Source organism: Mobula birostris, chromosome 22, assembly GCF_030028105.1.
Source record: "Mobula birostris isolate sMobBir1 chromosome 22, sMobBir1.hap1, whole genome shotgun sequence".
NCBI lineage: Eukaryota > Metazoa > Chordata > Chondrichthyes > Myliobatiformes > Myliobatidae > Mobula > Mobula birostris.
The window spans coordinates 51,819,998-51,845,615 of NC_092391.1; the positions used below are offsets into that span (position 1 = coordinate 51,819,998).

The following is a 25,618-nucleotide window of genomic DNA, read 5'->3' on the forward strand; positions in this document are numbered from 1 at the left end:
AGATGGCTTTGTTGCCAAATTTGCAGATGATATGAAGATTGGTGGAGGGGCAGGTAGTTCTGGGGAAACAGGTAGGCTATAGAAAGACTTAGATTAGGAGAATGGGCAAGAGAGCGGCAAATGAAATACAATGTTCGAAAATCCATGGTCATGCACTTTGGTAATAGAAATAAATGTGCAGTCTATTTTCTAAATGGAGAGGAAGTCCAAAAATCTGAGATGCAAAGGGACATGGGAGTCCTTGTGCAGAACACCCTAAAGGTTAACTTGCAGGTTGAGTAAGTGGTGATGTAGGCAAGTGCAATGTTAGTATTCATTTCAAAAGGTCTAGAATACAAGAGCAGGGATGTGAGGCTGAGGCTTTATAAGGCACTGGCGAGGCCTCACCTTGAGTATTGTGAACAGTTTTGGGCCCCTCATCTAAGAAAAGATGTGCTGGCATTGGAGATGGTCCAGGGGAGGTTCACAAGGATGATTCCGGGAATGAAAGGGTTATCATATGAGGAACGTTTCAAATGAGGCGGGGTCTCATTGAAACCTTTCGAATGTTCAAAGGCCTAGACAGAGTAGATATGGAAAAGATGTTTCCCCATGGTGTGGGAGTCTAGGAGAAGAGGGCACAGTCTCAGGATAGAAGGACGTCCATTTAAAACAGAGATGCAGAGAAATTTCTTTAGCCAAAGAATGGTGGCCAGGTCGTTGGGTGTATTTAAGGCAGAGCTTGATAAGTTCTTGATTGGACACGGCATTAAAGGTTATGGGGAGAAGGCTGGGGAGTGGGGCTCAGGAAGGGAAAAAAGGATCAGCCAAGATTGAATGGCAGAACAGACTTCATGGGCCAAATGGCCTAATTCTGCTCCTATGTCTTATGTTTTTTTTTTACTGAGTTGATAGCCCACTGTACTTCAGAATAAACTGAAAGATCTCATTCAGCAAGCTCTGCAGTTCAGAGATATCAAGCCAAACAGGAACATCCTCCAGGCCCAGCAATTGTCAGAGATTAAATGTTAATTATCTATCCACAGATGCAGATTTACTATTTCTAGCATTTTCTGGTTTCAATACAGAGGAACAGATGCTGGATGATACTCAATTGCTATTTACTGTAACATGATGAACTTTGACTTTAATTTCACAGAGTGAACTATAGGCCTCCATACAAACTTACCAATTTGTGATGCTTCTTCCTCATTGAGCAACTCAACCTTCTCAGCTGTCACAGCATCTTCATCATTTGTAGGTTCAGAGGTTTCCTCAGGCTCTTGATGAAGAATAATATAAAGAGCAAGAGATAAGACACAAGTGGCCCCATAACTTGTGGCAGGATGGTAGTGTGGAAGATGTGGAAACTGACTGATGCCTTTGCTTCTTGGAATTCGACATAGTGAATCAATAATTTTTTCAATAGAAATTAGTCCCGATGAGGGATCTCGGCCTGAAACATCGACTGTTTATTCCCACCCATTGATGCTGCCTGACTTGCTGTACATTGTGAGTATTGCTCCAGATTTTCAGCATCTGCAATACCTCTTTGTGTCTATGCAGGTGATAAGATCTCTAATTTTTTTACACTTGGGGAAGTGGTATACCCCTCCTACAGGAGCTGAGGACTACACCTTTGGGAAGTGTGCTCAGCTGCAGCTCCTGACTGACGGTGTTGAGGAGCTGGAGCTGGTTGCATTCAGTATCATCCAAATTCTGAGACATGGCCAGAAGTTTTAGTGAGGTGATCATATCTAAGGTACAGGAAGTAGGTAGCTGGGTGACCACCAGCATAGGCAAGGAGTGTAGGCAGACAGTGCAGGGTTCCCCACTAGCCATTCCCTTCATTAACAGGTGTACCCCCTTTGGGATACTGTTGGGGGCTGAGCTTTCAGGGATAACAGCAGCAGTTAGGTCTGTGACAGGGTCACTGGTCCCCGAGGATCTACAGGAAAAGGGCAATGGTGGGGAGCATGCTTTAGGGGGCTAGGCATGAGGTTCTGTGAACGAGAAGAGATGCTAGAATGGTGTGCCACTGAACAGCAGCAATCAGGTCTGTGACAGTGTCACTGACCCGAGGATCAACAGGAAGAGGGCAATAGTAGGAGCAGATTCATGCTTTAGGGGGCCAGGCGTTACTTCCTGTGAGCACAGAACAGAATACAGGATGGTGTGTTAACTTCTGGATGTCAGGGCCAAAAGTCATTGTACACATTGATCAGAAAGGAGATGAAATCCTGCAGTGTGAGTATAAGGCGCTAAGAAAGAAGTTAAAAATCTCCAGCTTTCTCTTGGTGCTATGTGCCTGTGAAAGCAGGAATAGAAAGGTCAACCAGTTGACTGGATGGCTAAGAATCTGATGCAGCGGGGCAGGGATTCAGGTCCTTGGATTACTGGGATCTCTTCTGGGACAGAAATGACTTATACAAGAGGGACACCTGAACCAGAAGGATCACTATCGTGGCAGGGAGATTTGCTAGTGCTACTCAGGCGGGTTTCAACTAGATTGGGAGGGTCTGGGTCCCTGAACAGTCCCAGACTGATGGTCGTTGCCAAGTCAGTGGAAAATACTGTAGCCAACGAGAACAAGTTTAGTTATCAGGACAGCCAGGAGCCCAGTAAAGGACGAGGAATGACTGCTGGTTTAAACGTCACTTATTTCAATGCAAGAGGCTTACTTGGTGAAGTGGATTAACAAAAGGATAAGGTATTGGCTCTTGACACTGGAACAACGCTGAGAGAAGGGCAGGACTGGCAGCTCAATGCTCCAGCATACAGAAGCACAGTTAAGAGGGGAAATATCAACACTGCAGAGAGAGGATATTCCTCAGTAATCAGCCTGTGGGGCCATTTGGGCAAAACCTAGAAACAAGAAAGGGATGTTCACTTTGGTGACACTCCCCCAGTAATCAGCAGGAATTAAAGGAGGCGATATATATGGAGATTTTAGATAGTTGTAAGAACAATAGTAGTATTATTGGGAGATTTTAACTTCCCTAGTATTGTCTGGGCCATTAAAGGACTTGGATGGGGTGGAATTCGTCACGCACCTCCAAGAAAACATGCCTATTATTGTATAGAGGGCTTGACAAGAGAGGGCACACACTGCACCTCCAGGGAATGAGGTAAGTAAGGCAAGTGATGAAGTGGCAATCAGAGGGCACTTTGGGTCCAATGACCATAACGTTATTAGTTATGAAGAAGGACAGGACTGGTATACAGGTTAACGTCCTAAACTGGGGGTGTGTCAATTTTTGAGTCATTAGGCATGATCACGAAGAAGTCAAGTGGGTGAGACTTCTGCTGGTAAAGAGACAATTGGCAAGTGGAACAGTTTTGAAAGTGTGATATCACAAGTCCAAGGACAACATGGTATCTTAATTCCTGTTAACTTTATTCCTTGGAATGTAGAAGACTGGGGTATAGATAGGGTAAACACAAGCAGGCTTTTTCCACTGAAGTTGAGTGGAACTACAAGTAGAGTTCATGGGTTAAGGGTGAAAGGTGAAATATTTATGACGAACATGAGGAGAAACTTCTTCACTCAGAGGATGGTGAAAGCGTGGTAAGAGCTGCCAGAGCAAGTGTTGCATGCAAGCTCAATTTCAATGTTTAAGAGAAGTTTGAATAGGTACATGGATGGTTGGGGTATGGAGGGCTATGGTCCCGGTGCAGATCAATGGGAGTAGGCAGTTTAAATGGTTTGGCACAGATTAGATGGGCTGAAGGGCCTGTTTCTCTGCTGTACTTTTCTATAACTCTGTGTGAACAGCAAGGTTGGCAGCTGATGAGAGATAATGAAACTCTGGTCAGTGAAAAGAAGCCACACATTGGGTTTAGTCAACTGGGACCTAGCAAATCCCTCGACAACTCTAAGTGTAGCAGTATACTTAGGAGAGAAATAAGGAAGGCAAAAAGAGGTAATCAGATAGATCCATTTAGCAGAATGGAGAAAAATTCCAATATGTTCTACATGGACACTAAAAGGTTGGCTAGGAAGACAATAGGTCAGCACAGCCATTTGTGTGTTGAAACGAGAGTGATGCATGAGACTTTTAATGAATATTTCTCATCAGCATTTACTGTGGAGAAAATAATAAGATGTGAAAGAAATGTGGGAAAGGAGAAATGATGTCTCGAACCACATACAAATGGGAAGGAAGGAAGCACTGGCAGCCTTGGGGAATATTAAGGTGGATAAATCCCTATGGGCTGACCTAATGCACCCCTTTGAGTGTAGAAGACTGAGAGGTAATTCATAGAGGTATACAAAATCATGAGAGGAAATAGATAAGGTGAATGCACTTGTTTCCTCCCCCCACCCCAGAGTCATAGTTATAGAAAAGTACAGTACAGAAACAGGCCTTTCGGCCCATCTAGTCCATGCCAAACCATTTAAACTGCCTACTCTCATCGACCTGCACCGTGATCATTGCACTCCATACCCCTACCATCCATGTACCTATCCAAGCTTCTCTTACTGAAACTGAGCTCACATGTACCACTTGCACTGACAGCTCATTCCATGCTCTCACAACCCTATGACTGAAGAAGTTTTCCCTCATGTCCCCCTTAAACTTTTCACCTTTCACCCTTAACCCATCACCTCTAGTTGTAGACCCACCCAATCCATGGGACCACAAGAGTGGGGGAGTCAAAAGTCAGAGGGCATGATTAAAGTGAGAGGGGGAAGTGTTTAATAGGAATTTGTGGGGCAAGTTTGTATTTCACACAAAGGATAGTCAGTATATGAAATGTCAGAGGATATGGTTGAGGCAGATTCAATAACAGCTTTTAAAGGACAGTTAGGACAGGTACATGGATTGGGAAGGTTTAGATGGTTATGGGTCAAAAGCTGGCAAATTGGACTAGCTTGAAAGGGGCATCTTGGTTGGGCTGAAGGGTCTGTACAACTCAAGTCAATATCCTAGGCTGCTGTAAGATGCGAGAGGGGGGAATGCTGGCACCCTGAAAATGAGTTTTAAATCTCCATCAGTCATGGTCTCAGAAGGCAGACAGTCTAAAGACCAGTAGATGTGGTCACTATTGAAATTAGATAATAAAATAGTTAATAAAATCTCTTTAAATGGTAAGACTAGATGGGCTGAATGGCCTGTTTCTGTGCTGTACTTTTATATGTCTCTATACTGTAAACATATTGATAGGGTCCTAAATGGGAACCTAACCCAAAAGCTTAAAATGCATGGGAAGTTTTATCCTTAAATATGGTTATTAAATCTAAAGGTTCATATGGCTTAGTCCATGGATTCCTCTGATCTATCTCCAGATGAGATATTTTTTAATGCTGGGTCTTTAATGCCCAGATACAGGGTAGAAACTGGTCCTTCAGCCCAGCATGTCTCCATTGACTACTGAGGCAAGTTAAACCAATCCCATCTGCCCATGTACAATCCATGTCCATCTATTCCCTGTTTCTCTCTTAAATGTCTCCTGTAAATTCCAGGCACCCACAACCTCAAACGTTCACATTAACCATGTTCCCCAACTCCAGCTGTTCATCACCAAGTGTCTAAGGCAAGGGTTCCCAACCTGGGGTCCATGAACCCCTCAGTTAATGGTAAAGCTCCATGGCATAAAAAAAGGTTGGGAACCCCCGGTCCAAGGGGATCATCCTCCAATATCCACAAGTTAATCCCCCTCCCCCGGGCAAGGCAGGCAGCATGCGTGTAAAGAACAGAGAGAGACAATATTTCAGGTTCATATCCTTTCACCAGAACCCCAATAATTTGGTGAACAACTCCGTAGAGAGGTCAGTCACGGGAAACGTTAACCGTTTCTCTGGTCACCTGGGAGTATTGCCAGCATGTTCTGTTATCACCCCTCAACCATAAATCAGACTCCTGAACCACCCCATTGCTGAACTGTTCCCACAACCTATGGACTCACTTTCAAAGACTCTTCATCTCGTGTTCTCAATGTGTATTGCTTATTTATCATTTATTTTTCTCCCTTTCTTTTTGTATTTACGAAGCTTGTTGTCTTTTGCACATTGGTTGTCTGTCTGCCCTGCTGAGTGCGGTCTTTCATTGATTCTGTTGTGTTTCTTGTATTTTCTATTGATTGCCCACAGGAAAATGAATCTCAGAGTATACGGTGACAAATACGCACTTTGATAGTAGATATATTTAGAAGATTTATTTGAATATGGTGATATATATATATACTTTAATAATAAATTTATTTTTCCCGGGGTGATTACCGCTGTATTCATCCTCACGGTCCCCCAACCCTGTCTCGGAGGATCGCCCAGCCTCCTCTCTCCCGGGATGTCTGCCCCTGACCCCTCTGCCCACCGGGTTCCCGGCCCTAGAGAGTCTCCACTCCCGGCCTCACCGATCTCCACCTGCAGCTCCTCCTCCTCGGTGCGGCTGCCCTTGAAGAAGAGCAGCACGGACGGGCAGTCCTCGCTGTGCGTGTCGTTGAGGAAGCGGAGGATGACCAGCTCATGCCGCCCGTCGTCCCGGTTCAGCAGCTCATCGAAGCAGTCAGGCCCGATCAGGCCAAACGCCTGGTAAACGCGGTCCCGGAGCCACTCGATGCGCGGGTCGTCCAGCGACATGCCGGGAACCGGGGACCAGGCTCTAACGGAGAGCCGAGGGCCCCGTCTCCATGGTGATCCTGCCGCACTACTTTCAACGTTTACAGCCGTTCCCATGGAAACGACCCACACCATTAAGCTGGCCTTTTTCGTGAGTTGACCTACTTCATTTCAGCGGACTCAATGTTAAATACTGTAGATATAGCGGGGTGTCGATTGAGCCGCTGAGGTCAATTCTCTTCCCGCTAACTGCCTCGCACTCGGTTTTGTACGCGAATAAATTCTCAACCTATTTATCACAGTGCCGAATCAATACGCCGAGGCTACGGGACGCCGTTTGCACCTTGCCCACAATTCGCAATCGAACAGGGTGAATGAATGAGAATCAGGATTATCAGCCTTGCATCACGTGAAATGTGTTTTTTTTTGCAGCAGTAGTACAACGCAAAGACAATAAAGCTACAATAATAAATAAATAGTGCTGATAAATACATGGATGGCAGGGGTATGGAGGACTATGATCTGGGTGCAAGTTTAAATGGTTCATTAGAAACTAGATGGGCTGAAGGGCCAGTTTCTGTATTTTTCTATGATTTTAAGTAGTCCCCAGTCCTGATGAAGAGTCTCAGTTGCAACTGCAACTGTTTACTCAGTTCCATAGGTACTGCCTGAGCTGTTGAGTTCATCCAGCATTTTGTGTGTATTGCCCTGGTCTTCCAGCGCCTGCAGAATCTCTATTTATAAATGGTCTTCAGGCTCATGTACCTCTTGCAACAGACATAAGATGCTGGAGGAACTCAGCAGGTCAGGCAGCACATATGAACAGTTGACATTTCAGGCCAAGACCCTTCTTCAGGACATTATCAGCAGTTTAATCAAGGATTGTCAATAGGACAAATACAGAAATTTCCAGAACAATCTGGGCAGTTGAATATTTATTGCTTGTTTATTGTTGTTGTTGTTTCTTCATACTTACTGTGAATGTCCACAAGAAAATGAATCTTAGGGTGGTATATGGTGACATATGTACTTTGTGCACAGAGCCCATGATTCAGACACAAACCGCTCAGCATGGCTCATCTTGCTGAAAAATTAGCCATGTATAGATTACCATGAGACCACTGGTAACCACGTGCAGGAAAGCAACGACGGGCGGATTAAATAGGTGAGCACGGGAAATGAACAGTCACAAGCACTTGCATCATTTCTATTCATTCATAAATCAGAGTCATGAATCAAAAAACCTTTTATTTTTAGTATGAAACTAAAATTTCATTCAGGCGATAGGCCAGTTTTTTTTAACAGAAACTTTATCATTTGCACTAAATATTTCAACATCAATTTGAACAGATCATGTACATCTGCAGACAGTGAGCATTAGATCAGGTAAATGATGCAAAAAAACAAGAGGGGAAATATAAAAAATATTCTTATATACAGGGAGACGGCAGGAGATTGGGGCTGAGAGGGAAATAAATCGTCCATGGTGAAACGGTGGAGCAGACTCGATCGACCAAATGGCCTAATTCTGCTCCTATACCTTATGGTCTTAATCCTTGAAAGGTAGTGAAATAATATAGTATTAGTTGATTTACTAAAAAAGTTTTCTAGTCTTCCTCCAGGAGTTCATTGCAAAGCAGAGACATCTATAAATCAGAGCCACATTTATGAAATAGTGATCACCTGCACCCGAAGTGTTACAAACCTCCTCTCGTCTTTTCAATCTGTTAGCCTGATCAATATCACCACCTTAAATTTTACACATCAGAGACGCAATCCAAAGTACATAATGCAGGTCAGGCGCTAAACCATTTCAGTATTTAGTTGGCAGAAGCATTGCGCAAGAAGAAAATTCATCTGAAATTTAATATCATCACATTTTACCTCCTTTTAAAGAAAGTAACTTCGCTGCACTCTAGTGATACCTAAACAAAAGTGGAATATAAATAGATTAAAATGTTAATCATAGTTAGTTACCTGGATAGCCACACTGTGGCAGGCGAAACTGATGGGGAAGGAGGGAGACGGGTTTTCTGTGGCATTTCGACGGCTATGAAAGGACAGTTGTCCCTTGTCTGTGGCACCCCACGTCTCCCTCTCTCCTCCTCCCAGCCTTGCAATAATATTGCCAATGCAAACTTAAACTACATAAATTAAACACACACATTTAAAATACAAATGGATGTGGTCCCAGGAACAAGGACAGTGCATGCAGCACGGCTTAATTTATTTCACTGCCCTGTCACCATCGGTTCCTACACTTCAGGCCAAGGACCTCTGACAAACATTAAAAGCTGTACAACTACACAGACTATAAACCTCATGGTGCAGTCAACCCAGGTGGGAAAAGCAGCCGATTGGTAGATACAAGGGTAAATTTTGTTTAAAAGCAGCTTCCGTTAAAGGTGAAATCTTCGTTGAAGTTTGTTATGCTGTTGTGTTTGATACCTTCACAGTGAATTCCCTGCAGCAGCTCAGGGGTTCATGAACCGACTTTTTAAAAACCTGGCCAAAATTTGCAACAGCTAAAAGCTGAGAATCACATCAGACAACCAGCCTGAAGTTAACCTTCCTGCAGTCTGCCCTGCACTTTGCTGTGACAAACCCACTGGCAGATCTACAGATTAGCCTGCAATGAGTAACTCCCAGTACTTTCGAGTAGCATCTCAACAACACTGGGGAAAAACGCACAAGACCACTGCAGGTTCGCGATCTGCCTGGTGCTGGGGAGAGGGGGGAGTGAGGTATGGCAAAGCCCAATCTAATCTTGAAATCAAAGAACGGAGATTTCAAACTTGGACAGTGGTGAGAATCTCCAGGATAAACAGACCCTGTGGAGGTGCTCAGATCAGGCAGCATCTGTGGAAGGGGATGCTTCAGGTCCAAGACCCTTCGTCAGAAACAAGGCAGATTTCCTATGGGCACCTGCTCCACAGCCTCACTCTTAGCAACAGAAGACAGACATACCTGCTTCTAACTGCCACACCAACCCATTTCATCTCTCAGAGATAAACCCTCCAACCAATCCATCTCTTTGACGACCTTCCCAATAACTGGAAAGGTGTTTTCCCTCTTTCCGAGTTCTTACAATGGATACCAGACCTGAAGCCTTAACTTTCTCACCACAGATTAACTCTCTCACCTTTCCAGCACCTTAGCCTTCACTCCAATGTATCCCTCGATTTACAGACATGCCTTTGGGCAGTCCCTGAAAGGCATTCAGAGGATTTATCAAGATCATATAAGGAACAGATTGGCTAAGATGTATGGAGAGAGGTCAACAGGAACTATTCCAACAACGTCACCATCTCCCAGCTGTGACCCAAGTCTGGGGTCAGAGCTCCACACATCCGTACTGACCCGTGAACTGCAGTGCAGAGCCGACAGGAGTAGTTTGAATGTAATTTTGTCCCTGAAAAGTAACAAGCTAATAGGATCAGTATAGCTTCCCACTCCAAGAGTTTAACAGCAAGGGGGTTCTCTCCCCACCGATGACACCACTCCTCCATTAGCCTAGCGGAGGAGACAACTGCGGGAACCCTTCACCCCTCCCCAGAGAGAGGTGGGGCTCTACCCCCCCAACCCCACCTCCCACTCCAAGACAGGACAGCCTCCCCCTCAACACCTACCACCTACCAGTCTGACGGAGGAGACAAGAGCAGGACCTCCCAAGAGAGGTGGGACACTCACCCCAACCTCCAGAGGGGTTCAGCACTGGGACTCTTCCCTCAGTCTGATGGGGGAGACAAGGGCAGGACGAGAGGGAAGCGTCTTTTATCAATCAGGATGCCATGTTTATGATGCTTGGTTATTTTCGCAATAACATTCAATGCGTGCACAAGGTAATGTGATAAGCACCTTTCTCAGTGCTGTGGTCTGACCAATATTAAGCCAAATAAAACCTCCCCGCAAATTTCCTATTGGGTTTTTCAATTTCCTCAAAAATGGTAGTATCACCTCTGAAGGACGTTTCAGCATCAGTGTGAAGACAGGCTCTCTGTCTCTGTACACCTGCCCTCATCTCCCTCCTTGCCTCGCACTCCCCTGCCCCCGTTCAACCTACCGCTACTGGGAAGGTCACATTACAATGAGTGAACCCTGAGGGGGACCGGCCGTCGGGCTGAGGGGGACCGGCCATCAGGTTGAAGGGGATTAACGGACCGAGGACTGGGGAGGGGACTAACTGTTAGGTTGAGGAGGACTAACGGACCAAGGGGAGAGGGGGGCCGACCGTCAGGTTGAGGGGGACCGACCGTCAGGTTGAGGGGGAATTAACGGACCGAGGACTGGGGGGGAACTAACTGTTAGGTTGAGGAGGACTAACGGACCAAGGGGAGGGGGGACCGACCGTCAGGTTGAGGGGGATTAACGGACCAAGGACTGAAGGAGACTAACTGTTGGGTTGAGGAGGACTAACGGACCAAGGGGAGAGGGGGACTAACCGTCGGGTTGAAAGGGATGAATGGACCAGAAATTGCACTGTTCAGCTCTGGGAAGTAAACCTCCCCATTCGGCACTCACGCACGACCCGTAGAGTTTAACTTCATCATAGCTCTGACTTTCCACTTGGAAATATTCCTTGTTGGATGGATCAAATATCAAAACTATCAAAACACTTCCACCTTTGCTCACAGTGAAAACACTAGGCACATAATGTCCTTCACATTCCGTAAGATCTGGAAGTACCTGAGATTGCAAATGGAAGTATTTGTCTGTCAGTAGCGGGGAAACTGATGTGTATTTGGTAAGGCAGTCACAGTGCAAGACGTTTGTCATGAGAAGCCATGAGTGTCACATGACCATGCCAGTGACATTGGGGAAATCCACATGCTTACAGCACAAATCTAGGCAAAGTCATCAATGTTACGAGTGACCAGCTCGAAGGAGAATGGAGAAAATTTGTATCCACTGCCCTTGTAGAACTTGGTTTGAAATTCCACCCTGTTGGAGAGAGAGAAAAAAAAGACAAGATTTATTTTGGCATTCATTTCCGTTTCTTGACTTTGCATTGAATCCTGATGAAGGGTCTCAGGCCGAAACGTCGACTATTTATTGTATTGAGATACACAGCTTGGAATTGGTCCCTCCGGCCCTTCCAGCTACGCTGCTAACAACCCCTGATTTAACCACAGAGTAAATACCGGATGGGGTGTCCAGGGGGTTGTAGCATGTCTGGTGGCGGGCTTATCATGCTCCACATAGGGGCAGCTGATCCACCTTTGGCCCCCACCTACCGCCCAGCTCTCACCTGGGGCTTCAAGTAACTGTTTGCTGGGACAGTGGTCACACCCAGGTACACCGCTCTGACAGGCAGGCTAAGCCAGGTAAGGGCAGCCGGGAGCCTCCGGCACTGGTGAGATAGGTATATGAAGCTCATAGGAGTGAAGCCAGTTCCGGCAGACTGGGCGGATGAGACCAACTACAAGATCCAACGGCCAAAAAGGCGGTGCTGCAGTGCTTCATGGGGAGTGAAGGGCACGACAAGCTTCACGGCTATCCACTGCAGCCGAGGAACTCCCCAGTTGTGATGATTTTTCATACTGTTGGACCAAGATTCTGAGGTAAAGAGACTGGAACCGCCCCAGAGCAACGGCCTTTTCACTATCAAACCGCTCCCGCACAGGTTACATCATCGCCGAAAATGACAGACAACCAACACGATCATGGGACAATTTACAATGACCAATTAACCTACTAACTGGTACATCTTTGGACTGTGGAAGGCAACTGGAGCACCCGGAGAAAACCCACACGTTGCATGGGAGGGTGTACAAACTCCTCAGAGAGGACGCCAGAATTGAGCTCTGAACTCCGATGCCCCGAAGTAATAGCATCATCCTAACCTCTACTATGGCTCCCCAGAGATTTCCCTCCATAAAAGCTGCCTGATCTGCTTCGCCCCTTGAGTCTAGTACCGGCCTTCTCACAGCTCACAACGTCTCCAGGTTATCTAGATTTTAAACATCTGCAGATGCTGGAAATCCAGAGCAACACACACAGAATGCTGGAGGAGCTCAGGTCAGGCAGCATTTACAGAAATGAAGAAACAGCTGACATTTCGGGCCGAGACCCTTCTTCAGGACTGGAAAGGAAGGGGGAGATGCCAGAATTAAAAGGTTGTGGGGGGGGGGGAGGAGGGAAAGGAGGTTAGCTGGAAGGTGATAGGTGAAGCCAGGTGTGGGAAAGGTCAAGGGCTGCTGAAGCAAAATCTGATAGGAGAAGAGAATGGACCATAGGAGAAAGGGAAGGAGGAGGGGATCCAGGGGGAAGTGATAGACAAGAGAGAAGAGGTAAAAGGCTAGAATGGGAAAGAGGAATGGGGAGGGGAGGGAGATTTTTTTTTATTTTAAATAAATCGGGAGAAATCAATATTCATGCCGTCAGGTTGGAGGCTACCCACATGGTACACAAGATGTTGCTCCTCCACCCCGAGAGTGGCCTCATCGTTGCACAAGAGGAGACCATGGAACAACAAATCAGAACGGGAATGGCAAACGGAATTAAAATGCTTGGCTGCTTGGACTGGAGGGCATGCCTTATGAAAGTAGGTTGAGTGAACCTGGCCTTTTCTCCTTGGAGTGGCAGAGGATGAGAGGTGACCTAATAAAGGTGTATATGATGAGAGGCTTTGATCGTGTGGATAGCCAGAGGCTTTTTCCTGGGCTGAAATGGCTAACATGAGAGGGCATAGTTTTAAAGTGCTTGGAAGTAGGTACAAGGGGGATGTCAGAGGTTGTTTTTTCACACAGAGAGTGGTGGTTGCATGAAATGCACTGCCAGCAACGATGGTAGAGGCAGATACAATAGGGTCTTTTAAGAGACTCTTAGATAAGTACATGGAGCTTAGAAAAAAATAGAGGGCTATGCAGCAAGGAAATTCTCGGCAGTTTCTAGAGTGGGTTACAACAGTTGAGGCCAGTTCATTGGCTATATTTAAGAGGGAGTTAGATATGGCCCTTGTGGCTATGGGGGTTAGGGGGTATGGAGGGAAGGCTGGGGCGGGGTTCTGAGTTGGATGATCAGCCATGATCATAATAAATGGCGGTGCAGGCTCGAAGGGCCGAATGGCCTACTCCTGCACCTATTTTCTATGTTTCTATGTTACGTGGTTAGCACAACATTGTGGGCTGAAGGGCCTGTATTGTGCTGTAAATTTCTATGTTCTATGTACTGGGAAGTTCCGCTTTTGGTGGATGGTGCTCAAAGTGGTGCAGGAAATGGCAGCTGCTACAACTAAGTGCAGGTCGTTGATATTAAAACAGTGGTCCTTGCATTAACCTACCAGGAACATCCACTGTCTGAGAAGCAAACACCTCTCACTACTTTCCACTTCACTAATTTTCATTCCATGCCCCATTTATTCCTCATCCTCCTGAAAACAAGCCTGATATTGTGACTTTCACAAACCCACTTAACACATCAATCCCATTTCCCTTAATCAAAAATATTCAAACTGGTTGGACAAAATTTGTCTTCAGCATGCTGGATCTTAGTGGGAGTTTTTGTGGAAATTTGGAGGTTAGCTTCCTTTAGGGGAATTAGACAAAGATTTATGGACAGAGCAGTTTTAAAAGATAGGGTCATAAAGTCATTGAAAAGTACGGCACAGAAATAGCCCTTTGTCCTATCTAGTCTGTGCCAAGCCATTTAATCTGCCTATTCCCATCAACCATAGACCTCCATACCCCTCCCATCCACGTACCTTTTCAAATTTTTCTTAAACGTTGAAATCAAGTTCTTATGCACAATTTGTGCTGGCAGTTCATTCCACTCCACTCCACACCACCACCACCCTCTGAATAGTTTCCCCTCATGTTCCCCTTAAACTTTTCACCTTTCACCCTTAACCCATGACCTCTGGTTGTAGTCCCACCCAGCCTCAGTGGAAAAAGCCAGCATTTACCCTGGCTATACCCTTCAATTTTGTATAAATACAATGGGATATATATCAGTCTGGAGGCTTCTCCATGTAAAAGGTCATAATGAAACATCTTGCATAACCAGTGGGAATTAAACCTCACTTACAGACAATTCCCTCCCCTTACAGTTCTAATACAGTGGTCCCCAACCTTTGGGCCGCGAACCGATACCAATCCACAAAGCATGCAGGGGTGCAGCAGTGGCCGGGACGCACCCAGCACATGTTTAAGAAAAAAGCCGAAATAAACAAGCTAATTAATTAGGTATCGCCCGGCACGTAAATGTCGGCCCAGATCAGAGACAGCACCTAATTAATTAGCTTGTTCATTTCGGCTTTTTTCTTAAAGATGTGCTGGGTGCGTTCTGACTACCGCTGCACTGCTGTATTCTTCGCGGCAATGTATCAGTCCGCGGCCCGGAGGCTGGGGACCGCTGTTCTAATAGAACTTTGCAGCTAATATATAACTATCATTTGTATAACTTCTCATCATGAACACTAGATTTAACATCAGTGAAACAGGCGTACCAATGCAATCGGAGAGCGTGCAGGAATGCTGAGAGACCCTCCATGACAAGCAGAATAGCGACCGTAAGAACTGCGAAGACGCCAAAGACGGGGAACAACAACAAGGAGCCGAAATCACTGTCCATTCGCAGGCCCATGTGCAGCACCATCCCCCACAGGACCTCAGACAGCTCTGGTTATGAACAGAAAGGAGCAAAACAAAAATTAAGGCTGCTACTTTGTACAAATCAGTATCTTCCTAGAGCAGGGCTCCCAATATGGGGTCCACAGATCCCTCAGTTAATGGTAGGGACAATGGCTGGGAACCCCTGTCCAAGGATTAGATCATTACAACTCTATGTATAATTGTTAATAAACTAGATGGATGCTCGGTAAAGCTGATTATTGAAACAGTGTTGCTCAGCAATAAATTCAGTTTCTTCATTAATAACAGCTAATACATTCTGAATAACTTGATACATTTATGAAAGGAGGCAGTAACAGTCTCAACACAAAAATCTTGTTAGATTTTATAGCTGTTTCCATTGGTAGGAAGAGACGGATCTACTTACGAGCATGAGCCAAACTGAGAGCCCAGAGCCGCAAGTACGAAGCCGTGTTCGACACACAGCCCAGACAATACTCGATGGTGTGAATCGCTTGATGCATGAAAATGTCACCAAAATTGAACTAGGAGGAAAAAAAAAGAAAAGATGAACTTCAGGCCAAGCGACTGCGAAGAATTCACCGTGTTGGCGAGCCGCTACAATCTGCAACAAAGGTGTTGGAATGGAGGAACAACAAAACCTCTGCTTGGCTAGCTAATGGAAGGGAGAGGTGATGAAAGGATTTCAATCAAAGTAGTACAGTCTTCCAGTAACTAAACATTTTCAGCAGTGAACATAGAATTATTCAGAAATTAAATTGTAAACCGATTCAGCCAACTTGAAAGAAACAGTAGAGCAACAAGCTGATTGGCTGATAAAAATACACCCTGTTCATGAAACGTTCTGTAAACCTTGTCCCGATTACAAAGGAAATCCAGCAAAACTCCTGCCCATCCATTGCTCCATTATTCAGCCCTGATTCACAAGACCACAAGATACGGGAGCAGACTTAGGCCATTTGGCCCATCGAGTCTACTCCACCATTTCATCATGGCTGATCCATTTTCCTCTCAGCCCCAATCTCCTGCGTTCACCCTGTATCCCTTCAGGTCCTGACTAATCAAGAATCTACCAACCTCTGCCTTAAGTACACCAAACGGCTTGACCTCCAGAGCTGCCTGTGGCACTGAATTCCACAGATTCACCAGTCTCATGGCTTCCCATCATGCTTAACCTTCCAGCAGTAATTCAGTTACTGTCCTTTACAGCATCAGGGTGAGTCTGTTAGATCGTTTATGAAGGCTGATCCAGCTTGTTCCATGATGCAGCTCCAGCTATGTTCTGCATAGATTTCTGTGGAATGTTCTAGCCCTCCCTCGGATCTCTCAATATCTCAGCTTATTTCATTTACTATCAGGTCCTGTCCAGTGATGTTAAACTACTCAATAATAACTCAAACACAGTTGTATTTGATCCCCTCCTCCTTTCCTTTCCCCTATAGTGCAGTCCCCTCCCCTATCAGATTCCTCCTTCTCCAGCCCTTAACCTTTCCTACCCACTTGGCGTCACTATCACCTTCCAGCTAGCCTCCTTTCCCTTCCCCCCCCCCCCACCTTTTTATTCTTGTGTCTTCCCCCTTCTCAGTCCTGAAGGGTTTCTGTTTGAAACGTTGACTGTTCATTCTCCAATAGATGCGGTCCGAACTGCTGACTCCTCCACCATTGTGTGTGTGATGCTTTGGATTTCCTGCATCTGCAGACCTTATCATCTATTGTTCAAAGCTCATTTCTGTTAACTTTTATTTCCACACATTTTAATTCCACGTCCCATTCCCATTCTGATATGTCTATCCACGGCCTCCTCTACTGTCAAGATGAAGCCACACTCAGGTTGGAGGAACAACACCTTATATTCCGTCTGGGTAGCCTCCAACCTGATGGTATGAACATCGACTTCTCTAACTTCTGCTAATGCCCCTCCTCCCCTTCACACCCCATCCCTTATTTTATATATTCCCCTTTTTTTCTCTCTCTCTCTTTTTTCTCCCTCTGTCCCTCTCACTATAATTCCTTGCCTGCTCTCCACCCTCCGGGATCCCCTCCCCCCATTCTCTCTCTCCCCAGGCTTCCCGTCCCATGATCCTCTCCCTTCTCCAGCTCTTACATCCACCCCTCCCCTCCTGTCTTCTCCTATCATTTCACATCTCCCCCTCCCCCTTTCAAATCCCTTACTAGCTCTTCTTTCAGTTAGTCCTGACGAAGGGTCCCAGCCCAAAATGTCGACTGTACCTCTTCCTATAGATGCTGCCTGGCCTGCTGCGTTCACCAGTATTTTTTGTGTGTGTTGCTTGAATTCCCAGCATCTGCAGATTTCCTCATGTCTGCATTTCTGTTAGCTTGTTCATCCAATAATCTGGCCTCCCGGTATCATTCCATCAATTCCTAAACAGACTACAATGTCCTTCTGAAAGGCTCACGATACTCCATAATGTTTCTGTAATGCCCCATTTCAATTTCACTTCCGTAGCAGGATCGCAACTGCTGTTTGACCTGCAGGATTTTGTGTACAGAGCTCTTGTGTTTCAGAGCATTTCGATTTATTGTGAAATGTGCTCAAGATGCCATTTCCATTGGCCTGGTCAGCTCAGTAGCCATGGTTTGTGTCTGAAGTCTAAAGGTTAAACTGATGGAGTGTGTCAGAGTATGACTCAATACACTCTGAAATATTAACATCATAAAACACAAGAGTATTTGGCCTATTAAGTCTGTTCTAACATTTGATGATTTGATTTATTGTCCCTCTCAACCCAATTCTCCTGCCTTCTCTCTGTCACCTTTGATGCCCAAGAACATATGAGCCTCCATTTTAAATATACCCAGTGACTTGGGAGCTGCCTTTGGATATTAATTCATCATATCAGTGGTTCATGGGCCTATTTTGGTGCTGTTCTATGTTTTAAACTGAAAAAAACAACATAGTATCAATTATAATATTGCTGTTTAGGGATTACAATAACCCAAAACTGGCGGTGCATTTCCTATATAAATTTACTGGCTATAAAGCTCTTTGGAACATCCAAGGTGAACTCTTGACAGCAGAGGTGGTGTTTATACAGAGTTGCCATCTCCCACACCAAGGCGGGCGTGCCTTCCACAGCATGAATTCCCATTGGAGCAGGAACAGACCAGACCAGACAGAAGGTCCAACCCATTCCACCTTTCACCAAGATAATGATTCACCTTCCATCTTAGTGAAATGTACATGGATGGTAGGGCTATGGCTCAGGTGCAGATCGATGGGAGTAAGCAGTTTAAATGGTCTGGCATGGACTAGATGGGCCAAAGGGCCTGTTTCTATGCTGTACTTTTCTATGACTCTATTTCACCTTCCTGCACAACCCCCATATCCTTCGATTCTCAAAATCCAAAAACCTTTTGATCTCCTGGGTAAAATTTTCCAGACATTCACCAGTCTGAGTGAAGCAATTTCTACTCAGTCCTGTCTTATTCCAAAGGTGACCCCGTTCCCAAATTCTTCATCCACGGGGAACATCCAGCTCCGTCGCGGACAGTCCCAAGCCTGGCTGCGAACGGAGGAGGGTCCCTATCCCATAAAATCCCAGAGCTACAAAACCACCAACAGAAACTCCACAGACCTCATCCCTGAGAGGGGAAGGATTTTCAGTGGGTTACACCTTGAAAGACTGGTCCAGGACAGACTCTGGCAAGTGCTGTTGGCAGCCTATGCCCCAGCAGGGATGAAAGAGAACAAGGAAAACATCCCCCCTGCACCCAGCATGTTGAGTCCTGCAACAGGTTTGCAAGTTTCAGTAAGATCCCAGGGTCAACACATCCCCACCAACCACTCCCCTTCTAACAGCACTTCTCCATGGACTGCTGAAGACATCGTACTGGCCCGGCTTGCATGCTGGCTCGTGTACCACAGACACAACATCCATGGCTGATCCTGACCAATGGAGACCTCAGTCTGCGTCGCCCAGTTACAACGAAAAGATCATTAGTTTGACTTGTACTGTCAGTCAAATTCTGAGATGAAGGGTCCCAGCTCAAAATATCGTCTGAAATAATCACTACTACCTGCCTAGCTGAGTTACTCCAGCACTTTGTGTGTTGTTCAAGATCATAATTTATTCTTTCTCTCTGCACAGAACAGGATCTAAAAAAACAGCCTTCTCTCCAACTGCTTCTTCAACATTTTGATTAGAAACCTTCTTGTCCTACCTCCTGTTCAGCTCCATCGGGGTGGCCTGAATGGTTCGAGTGGCTGCCTCCCTGTTCCATTTCATGAGCTCTCAGCAGTGTCAACTCCTCCTCACTCCCTCTTCGCACAAGTGTGTAGCCTTTCTGGATGTAAAGCAACATCAATTCGGTCCAGAGATTCAAAGTTACACACATTTAGATTTCATTCCAGAGAGGATAACAAGGCCTTGAGGTGGAGACACATTTACTAAACGTTCCCAGAGATGGAGGTCTTCAGTTCTGTGCAGGGCCTGGAGGCACTGGGGCTGAGGCCGTTGGGAAGATATTAAGGGGAGCTTACTGTGAGACATTTCAGACCATAATGGAGTGTCTGACAGTAGGGTCTGTCACCAGAGGACACTAATTTCACATAACAGCCAGGGACCACCATGGGGTGAGGCGTGTGGAAGAGCTTATTTTAAAGACCCAAAGGCAGATCAAACAGATTCAACAGGAATTTCCAAAATCAGTCATACAAAGACAGAACCAGGCCCTTCGGCCCACCAGCTCCATACTGACCATCAGGAATTTATAAATAAACACAGGGCTTTAAGGAAACAGTGCTGCCAAGACTCGATGGACAAGTCAAACAGCCTCCTGTCTGCATCAAAACTGGCCAACAGATCCAAGGGTCAATACCACAAGTGGGTGCTGTGGGACTTATTGGGAGGCTGGTCTATTGTACATTGAGGGTTGAAGTGCAGTTTCAAATCCCAACCCAGCTGCTACAGAGAGTAATTTCAAGTCATTCCACAGTTCAATTTTATCTTTATTTAGAGACACAGCATGGTAACAGACCTTTCGTGCCCAATGAAACCTCCCAATTACACACGACCAATTTACCCACCAAGCCATAGGACCTTGGAATATGGGAGGAAACCAGAGGAAACCCACGCGGGTTTCAAACCCCTTACAGATAGCAATGGAATTGAACCCCAGTTTCCAGTGCTGTAATAGCATTCCACTAACCGCTACACTGCCGTGCTGCCTGTAAGTGTCTTTAATCTTCAAGGAGACTGGGTTAATTAAGTTGGAAAATGTAGCCCATATAAATGGATACGGAAGCATTACGAAGCCAATCGGGGAACAAGCCATATAGGATTCAGGAGGAACTTCAGGGAGGAGTGGACCAGAGGTTTATTCATGGTGAATTTCAACTTCCTCAAGATTGATCAGGGTTGCCTTTATGTAAGTAGCTGAGATGGGGTTGAATTTGTAAAATGCATTCAAGGTTTTTTTTTTGGTTAAGCAGAATGGACAGTGTCCCTAGACAGAAGGGGCTGGTCTCAACCTTATGTTGAGAATAGGAATGCAGTCACTGCTCGTCTTTGAAATAAGTAACTTGATTTCTGGTTACCTGCCTATAAGAAAGATATCAGTTAGCTTGAAAGAGTGCAGAGAAAATATACAAGGTTATAGGGAAAGATTGAATAGGACTTTATTTACTGGAGTGCAGGAGAATGAGGGGAGATCCTATGGAGGTATATAATATTATAAAGGATATAGACAGGGCAAGCGAAAGTAGGCCTTTTCCCCTCAGGTTGGGCAAGACTAGAACTAGAGGTCGCATGTTAAGGATGAAAGGTGAAATAACAAAGGAAAATCTGAGGGGGAACCTCATCCACTCAGGGGCAGTTGCAAGTATAGAATGAAACGCCAGTGGAAGTGGTAGATGAGGGTTCAATTGGATAGGTTGATGGATGAGAAGGGTATTGAAGGTTATGGTCCAGGTACTAGACAGGACTAGGCAGAAAACCTACCAACACAGAGCAGACAGGCCAGAGAGCCAGCTTCTGTACTGAGATGATCTATGATTCTATGAGAATATCAGTGGCCAGATTAGTAAATTTACTAAAGTCACAGAAACTCAAAGTAGAGAGTAAACAGATTGTCCAAGAATACAGTGGGACGTACAGCTATTAGAAAGCTGGGCAGAGTGTTGAAGATGGATGTTAATCTAGACAAGTGTGAGGCAATGCATTTGGGTCAAAAACTAAGAGGACACAGAACTCAGGAGGCAGCAATAGAGATTCGATGGTGGTGCATAGCAAAACAGATTACATAATAATCTCAGAATTTTAAAAAAATCAGTAAGAGAATCGTGATCATTACTCAATAGAAATTAGCCGAAGAATAAGAAGCGCGTCTCTGAAACAATAGTTAAACAAGGGAGTTACAGAGACTGAGAAGCTATCCCTTCTAAATCTCTCACCCGATTTTAAACCTACTCCCAATTGTTTTAAGCATACCCTTCTTGTAAAAGACAACATCCTTACTCTCTGCCTGTCCCTCTCAGGTTTTATACACATCTATCAGTTCATCCCTCAATCTCCAATGTTCCAGAGTCAGGGTCAAGAGAAATCCGCAAATTTATTTACAGCATTATGCGCCATTTTGGGCCCCTTATCTAAGAAAGGATTTGCTGACATTGGAGAGGAGATTCACAAAAATGATTCCGGAATTGAAAGGCTTATATAATGGCTCCGGGCCTCTACTCACTGGAATTCAGAAAACCTATTGAATATTAAAAGGCCTCGATAGAGTGGGCGTGGAGAGATGTTCCCCAAGGTGGGGGGGTCTAAGACCAGAAGACACTGCCTCAGAATCGAGGGACGCCCTCATAGAACTGAGATGGGGATGATTTTTTAAAAGTCAGTCATTGGGTGTATTTAAGGCAAAAGTTGATAGATTTTTGATTAGCCAGGGCATGAAGAGATACAGGGAGAGGCAGGAGAATGGAGCTGAGAGGGAAAATAGATCAGCCATGATGAAATGGCCTAATTCTGCTCCTATATCTCATGGGCTTAAATTTAAAGAGGTAATGAAATTGGGGAAAGCACAAGATGTTAAAAATTAAATGAAGGTCTAAAGTTTAAGATAAATTCAGACAGCACGGCAGTAAAATAAACCCTGAGGGCCAAACTTGTGAGAAAAACCAGCAATTGGAATGAGAAGTGCATAAAAAAGTGTGAACATGGACAAAGGACCCTTAGAGATTGAGGTGGGGGTAGTTATCGGGGAAGAAACCAGAAGTGGGGAAGAGGGTGGGAACATTGGATCAGACATGATCTTATTGAATGATGGAGCAAGCCTAATCGGCCAAAAGGTCTACCCCCATTCCTGCTTTTAACGGCCCTGTGTCAAAGAGCTGCTGTCTGTGCCGACTTTGAAACTAAAAAAAACACATGATCATTACTGTGCTTCCGCCTTCACTGCCTCGTGGACAAGATGTCATACACAATGGACATCAGTTCCTCTGGAGGCATCCTTATTCCAGAAGCAGTCTAATCCTCGTCGACAGCTCGTTCGTGCATCATGAGCTCTGTACAGGAGCATTACGCTGAGTGAAAGACGGATATTGGCCTGGACACCAGGATTATTACCACCCTCTCGGGCGTCCGCCGACAGTACACCTCCCTCAGTGCGCAGGGCTGCACACAGGTAAAGTGCACAGCGGTCCATCTTGGAATGAAATCAGTAACCAACTAAGCTGCTGACAGTGGGCTGAGTGGGCAGAAGCAGAAGGTTATAGAGAGGCACAGAACGGGTACAACCGGAAAAATAAATGATTATTTCTTTAAAAAAAAAATCCTCAGTATACCTCAGGACAAGGGGCTTTTTAAACTCAGTCTCGGGAAGAGGGTGTCAGCAGCCAAGCTGCCTGACATTTTAACACTCATAGAGCCCAGTAAGGACCTCTGGATCTAGCTATCTAAGAACACGCCACACGTGCATCTCAATCAACCATTTGAAAACTTACTCTGTATGTCCCAAAGCTTCTTCCTCCGTGCTGCTTCCAATACAAATATCCAGGTCTCCCGAACAGCAATACTGGAACGGATAACACAGCAACAACCAACAGGAACACCTGGAATCCTTGCTGTTTAGGAAGTGAGCACAAATAAACGCGGCTGAATCCTTACACTCTCATTCTATATTCGGCTCATCCTGCTTCCAACCATTCTCCATCCTCTGATATTGGCCGTCCCTTATCTAGGAAAGGATGTGCTGGCATTGGAGAGTCCAGGAGGTTCACGGAAATAAATCCAAGAATGAAAGGGTTAACGTACTGTATGAGGAGTGTTTGATGGCTCTGGGGCTGCACTTGCCAGAGTTTAGAAGAATGAAGGGGGATCTCATTGAGATATTGAACAGTGAAAGGCCTAGACAAGTGAGTGTGGACTGAATGTAGTACCGCAACACTATCATATGGAAGCGAGTGCTGGACAATATCAAAGCAGAACAAGGGAAGACTTGAAACTGCAAAAATGTGGTTTTTGAAAATGATGAAAATATTGTGGAAGGACAGAATAACAGATGAGGAAGTGTTGCAAAAAGCCAGAAGAGAATTGTTATCACCAATAAACAAAAACAAACGGCAGCTGGAATTTCCTTAGGAACAAGAAGCTCGAACGTCGTGTAGTGACGGGGAAAATTGATGGAAGAACCAGTTGCAGTCAACGGCACATGACATGAGTTACATCAAGGGCTGGACGGGCAAAAGACAGCTTGCTAAAACTTCCCAGATTAGTAACAGTAGGAAGACCACGGTCGCCCACATCATACAACACGGCACATGATGATGTTGATGACATAGAGTAGATGTGAAGAGGATTTTGCCTATGGTGAGGGAGTCTAGGACCAAAGGGCAAAGCCTCAGAATAGAGGGACATTCATTTAGAACAGAGATGAGGAGGAATTTCTTTAGCCACAGGGTGGTCAATCTGTGGAATTCATCGCCACAGGCCACTGTGGAGGCCAAGTCATTGAGTATATTTAAAACGGAGGTTAAGTTCTTGATTAGTCAGGGTGTCAATGGTTACAAGGAGACACCAGGAGAATGAGGTTGAGGGGGACAGTAAATCATCCACGATGGAATGATGGAGCAGGATCAATGGGCCAAATGGCCTGTTTGTGCTTCTGTGTTTTATGGTGTTATGGAATAACCTCAGCAATGATTCAGACTTGGGTTCTCAATCTTTGCTGAGTCTAGATTGAGGGACAGTCGATATCAGGCGATGGCGAATGATAAGGAAGAGCTGAGCCTATCTGCTGCAGTGTAGAATCCCTGCAACTAATTTTATTAAAAATTATATCAGTTACACTATCAAGAAATTACAGCAAATTCAGAACTGATCACTTTACACCTGAAGCCTGGCGTTCAGCGTCCCATTAACTACTCCAGGGATCAATACCGAAGATCAGAGCCCAAAGGGTGATCCCTACTCTGGAAGTTGAAGCCCGATGGCTGTGGACAGCAGGGCATCCCTGGGGTGGAACGGAGGGAGGCAGAGAGAAACAGGGTTTGTTTTGCTGCTGTTTTGTTCCTCATTGTGTTCTACATTGCTCCGATGAGCGCCGTAGGCACACTACATCGTTCCGATGAGCGCCACAGGCACACTACGTCGTTCCGATGAGCGCCACAGGCACACTACGTCGTTCCCATGAGCGCCGTAGGCACACTACGCCGTTCCCATGAGCGCCATAGGCACACTACGCCGTTCCCATGAGCGCCGTAGGCACACTACGCCGTTCCCATGAGCGCCGTAGGCACACTACGCCGTTCCCATGAGCGCCGTAGGCACACTACGTCGTTCCCATGAGCGCCGTAGGCACACTACGCCGTTCCCATGAGCGCCGTAGGCACACTACGTCGTTCCCATGAGCGCCGTAGGCACACTACGTCGTTCCGATGAGCGCCGTAAGCACACTACGCCGTTCCCATGAGCACCACAGGTACACTACGTCGTTTCCACGAGCACCGTAGGCACACTACGTCATTCCGATGAGCACCGTAGGCACACTACGTCATTCCGATGAGCACCACAGGCACACTACGTCGTTCCCATGAGCACCACAGGCACACTACGTCGTTCCCATGAGCACCACAGGCACACTACGTCGTTCCGATGAGCGCCACAGGCACACTACGTCGTTCCCATGAGCACCGTAGGCACACTATGTCGTTCCCATGAGCACCACAGGCACACTACGTCGTTCCCATGAGCGCCGTAGGCACACTACGTCATTCCGATGAGCGCCGTAGGCACACTACGTCGTTCCGATGAGAGCCACAGGCACACTACGTCGTTCCGATGAGCACCGTAGGCACACTACGTCGTTCCCATGAGCGCCGTAGGCACACTACGTCGTTCCCATGAGCACCGTAGGCACACTATGTCGTTCCGATGGTGTTCCGATGAGCACCACAGGCACACTACGTCGTTCCCATGAGCACCATAGGCACACTACGTCGTTCCCATGAGCACCACAGGCACACTACGTC

The 25,618-nt window shown here is 45.9% G+C and overlaps 2 protein-coding genes across 4 annotated transcripts in view; both read right to left on the minus strand.

The window, feature by feature from the left end:
• The window catches only part of dnah10 (dynein axonemal heavy chain 10), a 283,837-nt gene extending 277,230 nt beyond the window's left edge, over positions 1-6,607 (minus strand). Inside the window, exons 1-2 of one of the 2 annotated variants that reach the window (XM_072240729.1) lie at positions 6,337-6,607; positions 1,169-1,261 (exon numbers count right to left, since the gene is read on the minus strand). In XM_072240729.1, the coding sequence (XP_072096830.1) occupies positions 1,169-1,261; positions 6,337-6,562 (319 nt within the window). In that variant the 5' untranslated portion in view covers positions 6,563-6,607. The remainder of the gene's footprint in view (positions 1-1,168; positions 1,262-6,336) is intronic. The other variant, XM_072240730.1, reaches the window with a different exon arrangement.
• Positions 6,608-7,763: 1,156 nt separating this feature from the next.
• Positions 7,764-25,618, minus strand: part of LOC140186451 (V-type proton ATPase 116 kDa subunit a 2-like) — a 61,852-nt gene continuing 43,997 nt past the window's right edge. Inside the window, exons 16-20 of one of the 2 annotated variants that reach the window (XM_072240731.1) lie at positions 23,093-23,212; positions 19,315-19,437; positions 15,539-15,656; positions 14,988-15,159; positions 7,764-11,482 (exon numbers count right to left, since the gene is read on the minus strand). In XM_072240731.1, coding sequence (XP_072096832.1) covers positions 11,386-11,482; positions 14,988-15,159; positions 15,539-15,656; positions 19,315-19,437; positions 23,093-23,212 — 630 coding nt within the window. In that variant the 3' untranslated portion in view covers positions 7,764-11,385. The remainder of the gene's footprint in view (positions 11,483-14,987; positions 15,160-15,538; positions 15,657-19,314; positions 19,438-23,092; positions 23,213-25,618) is intronic. The other variant, XM_072240732.1, reaches the window with a different exon arrangement.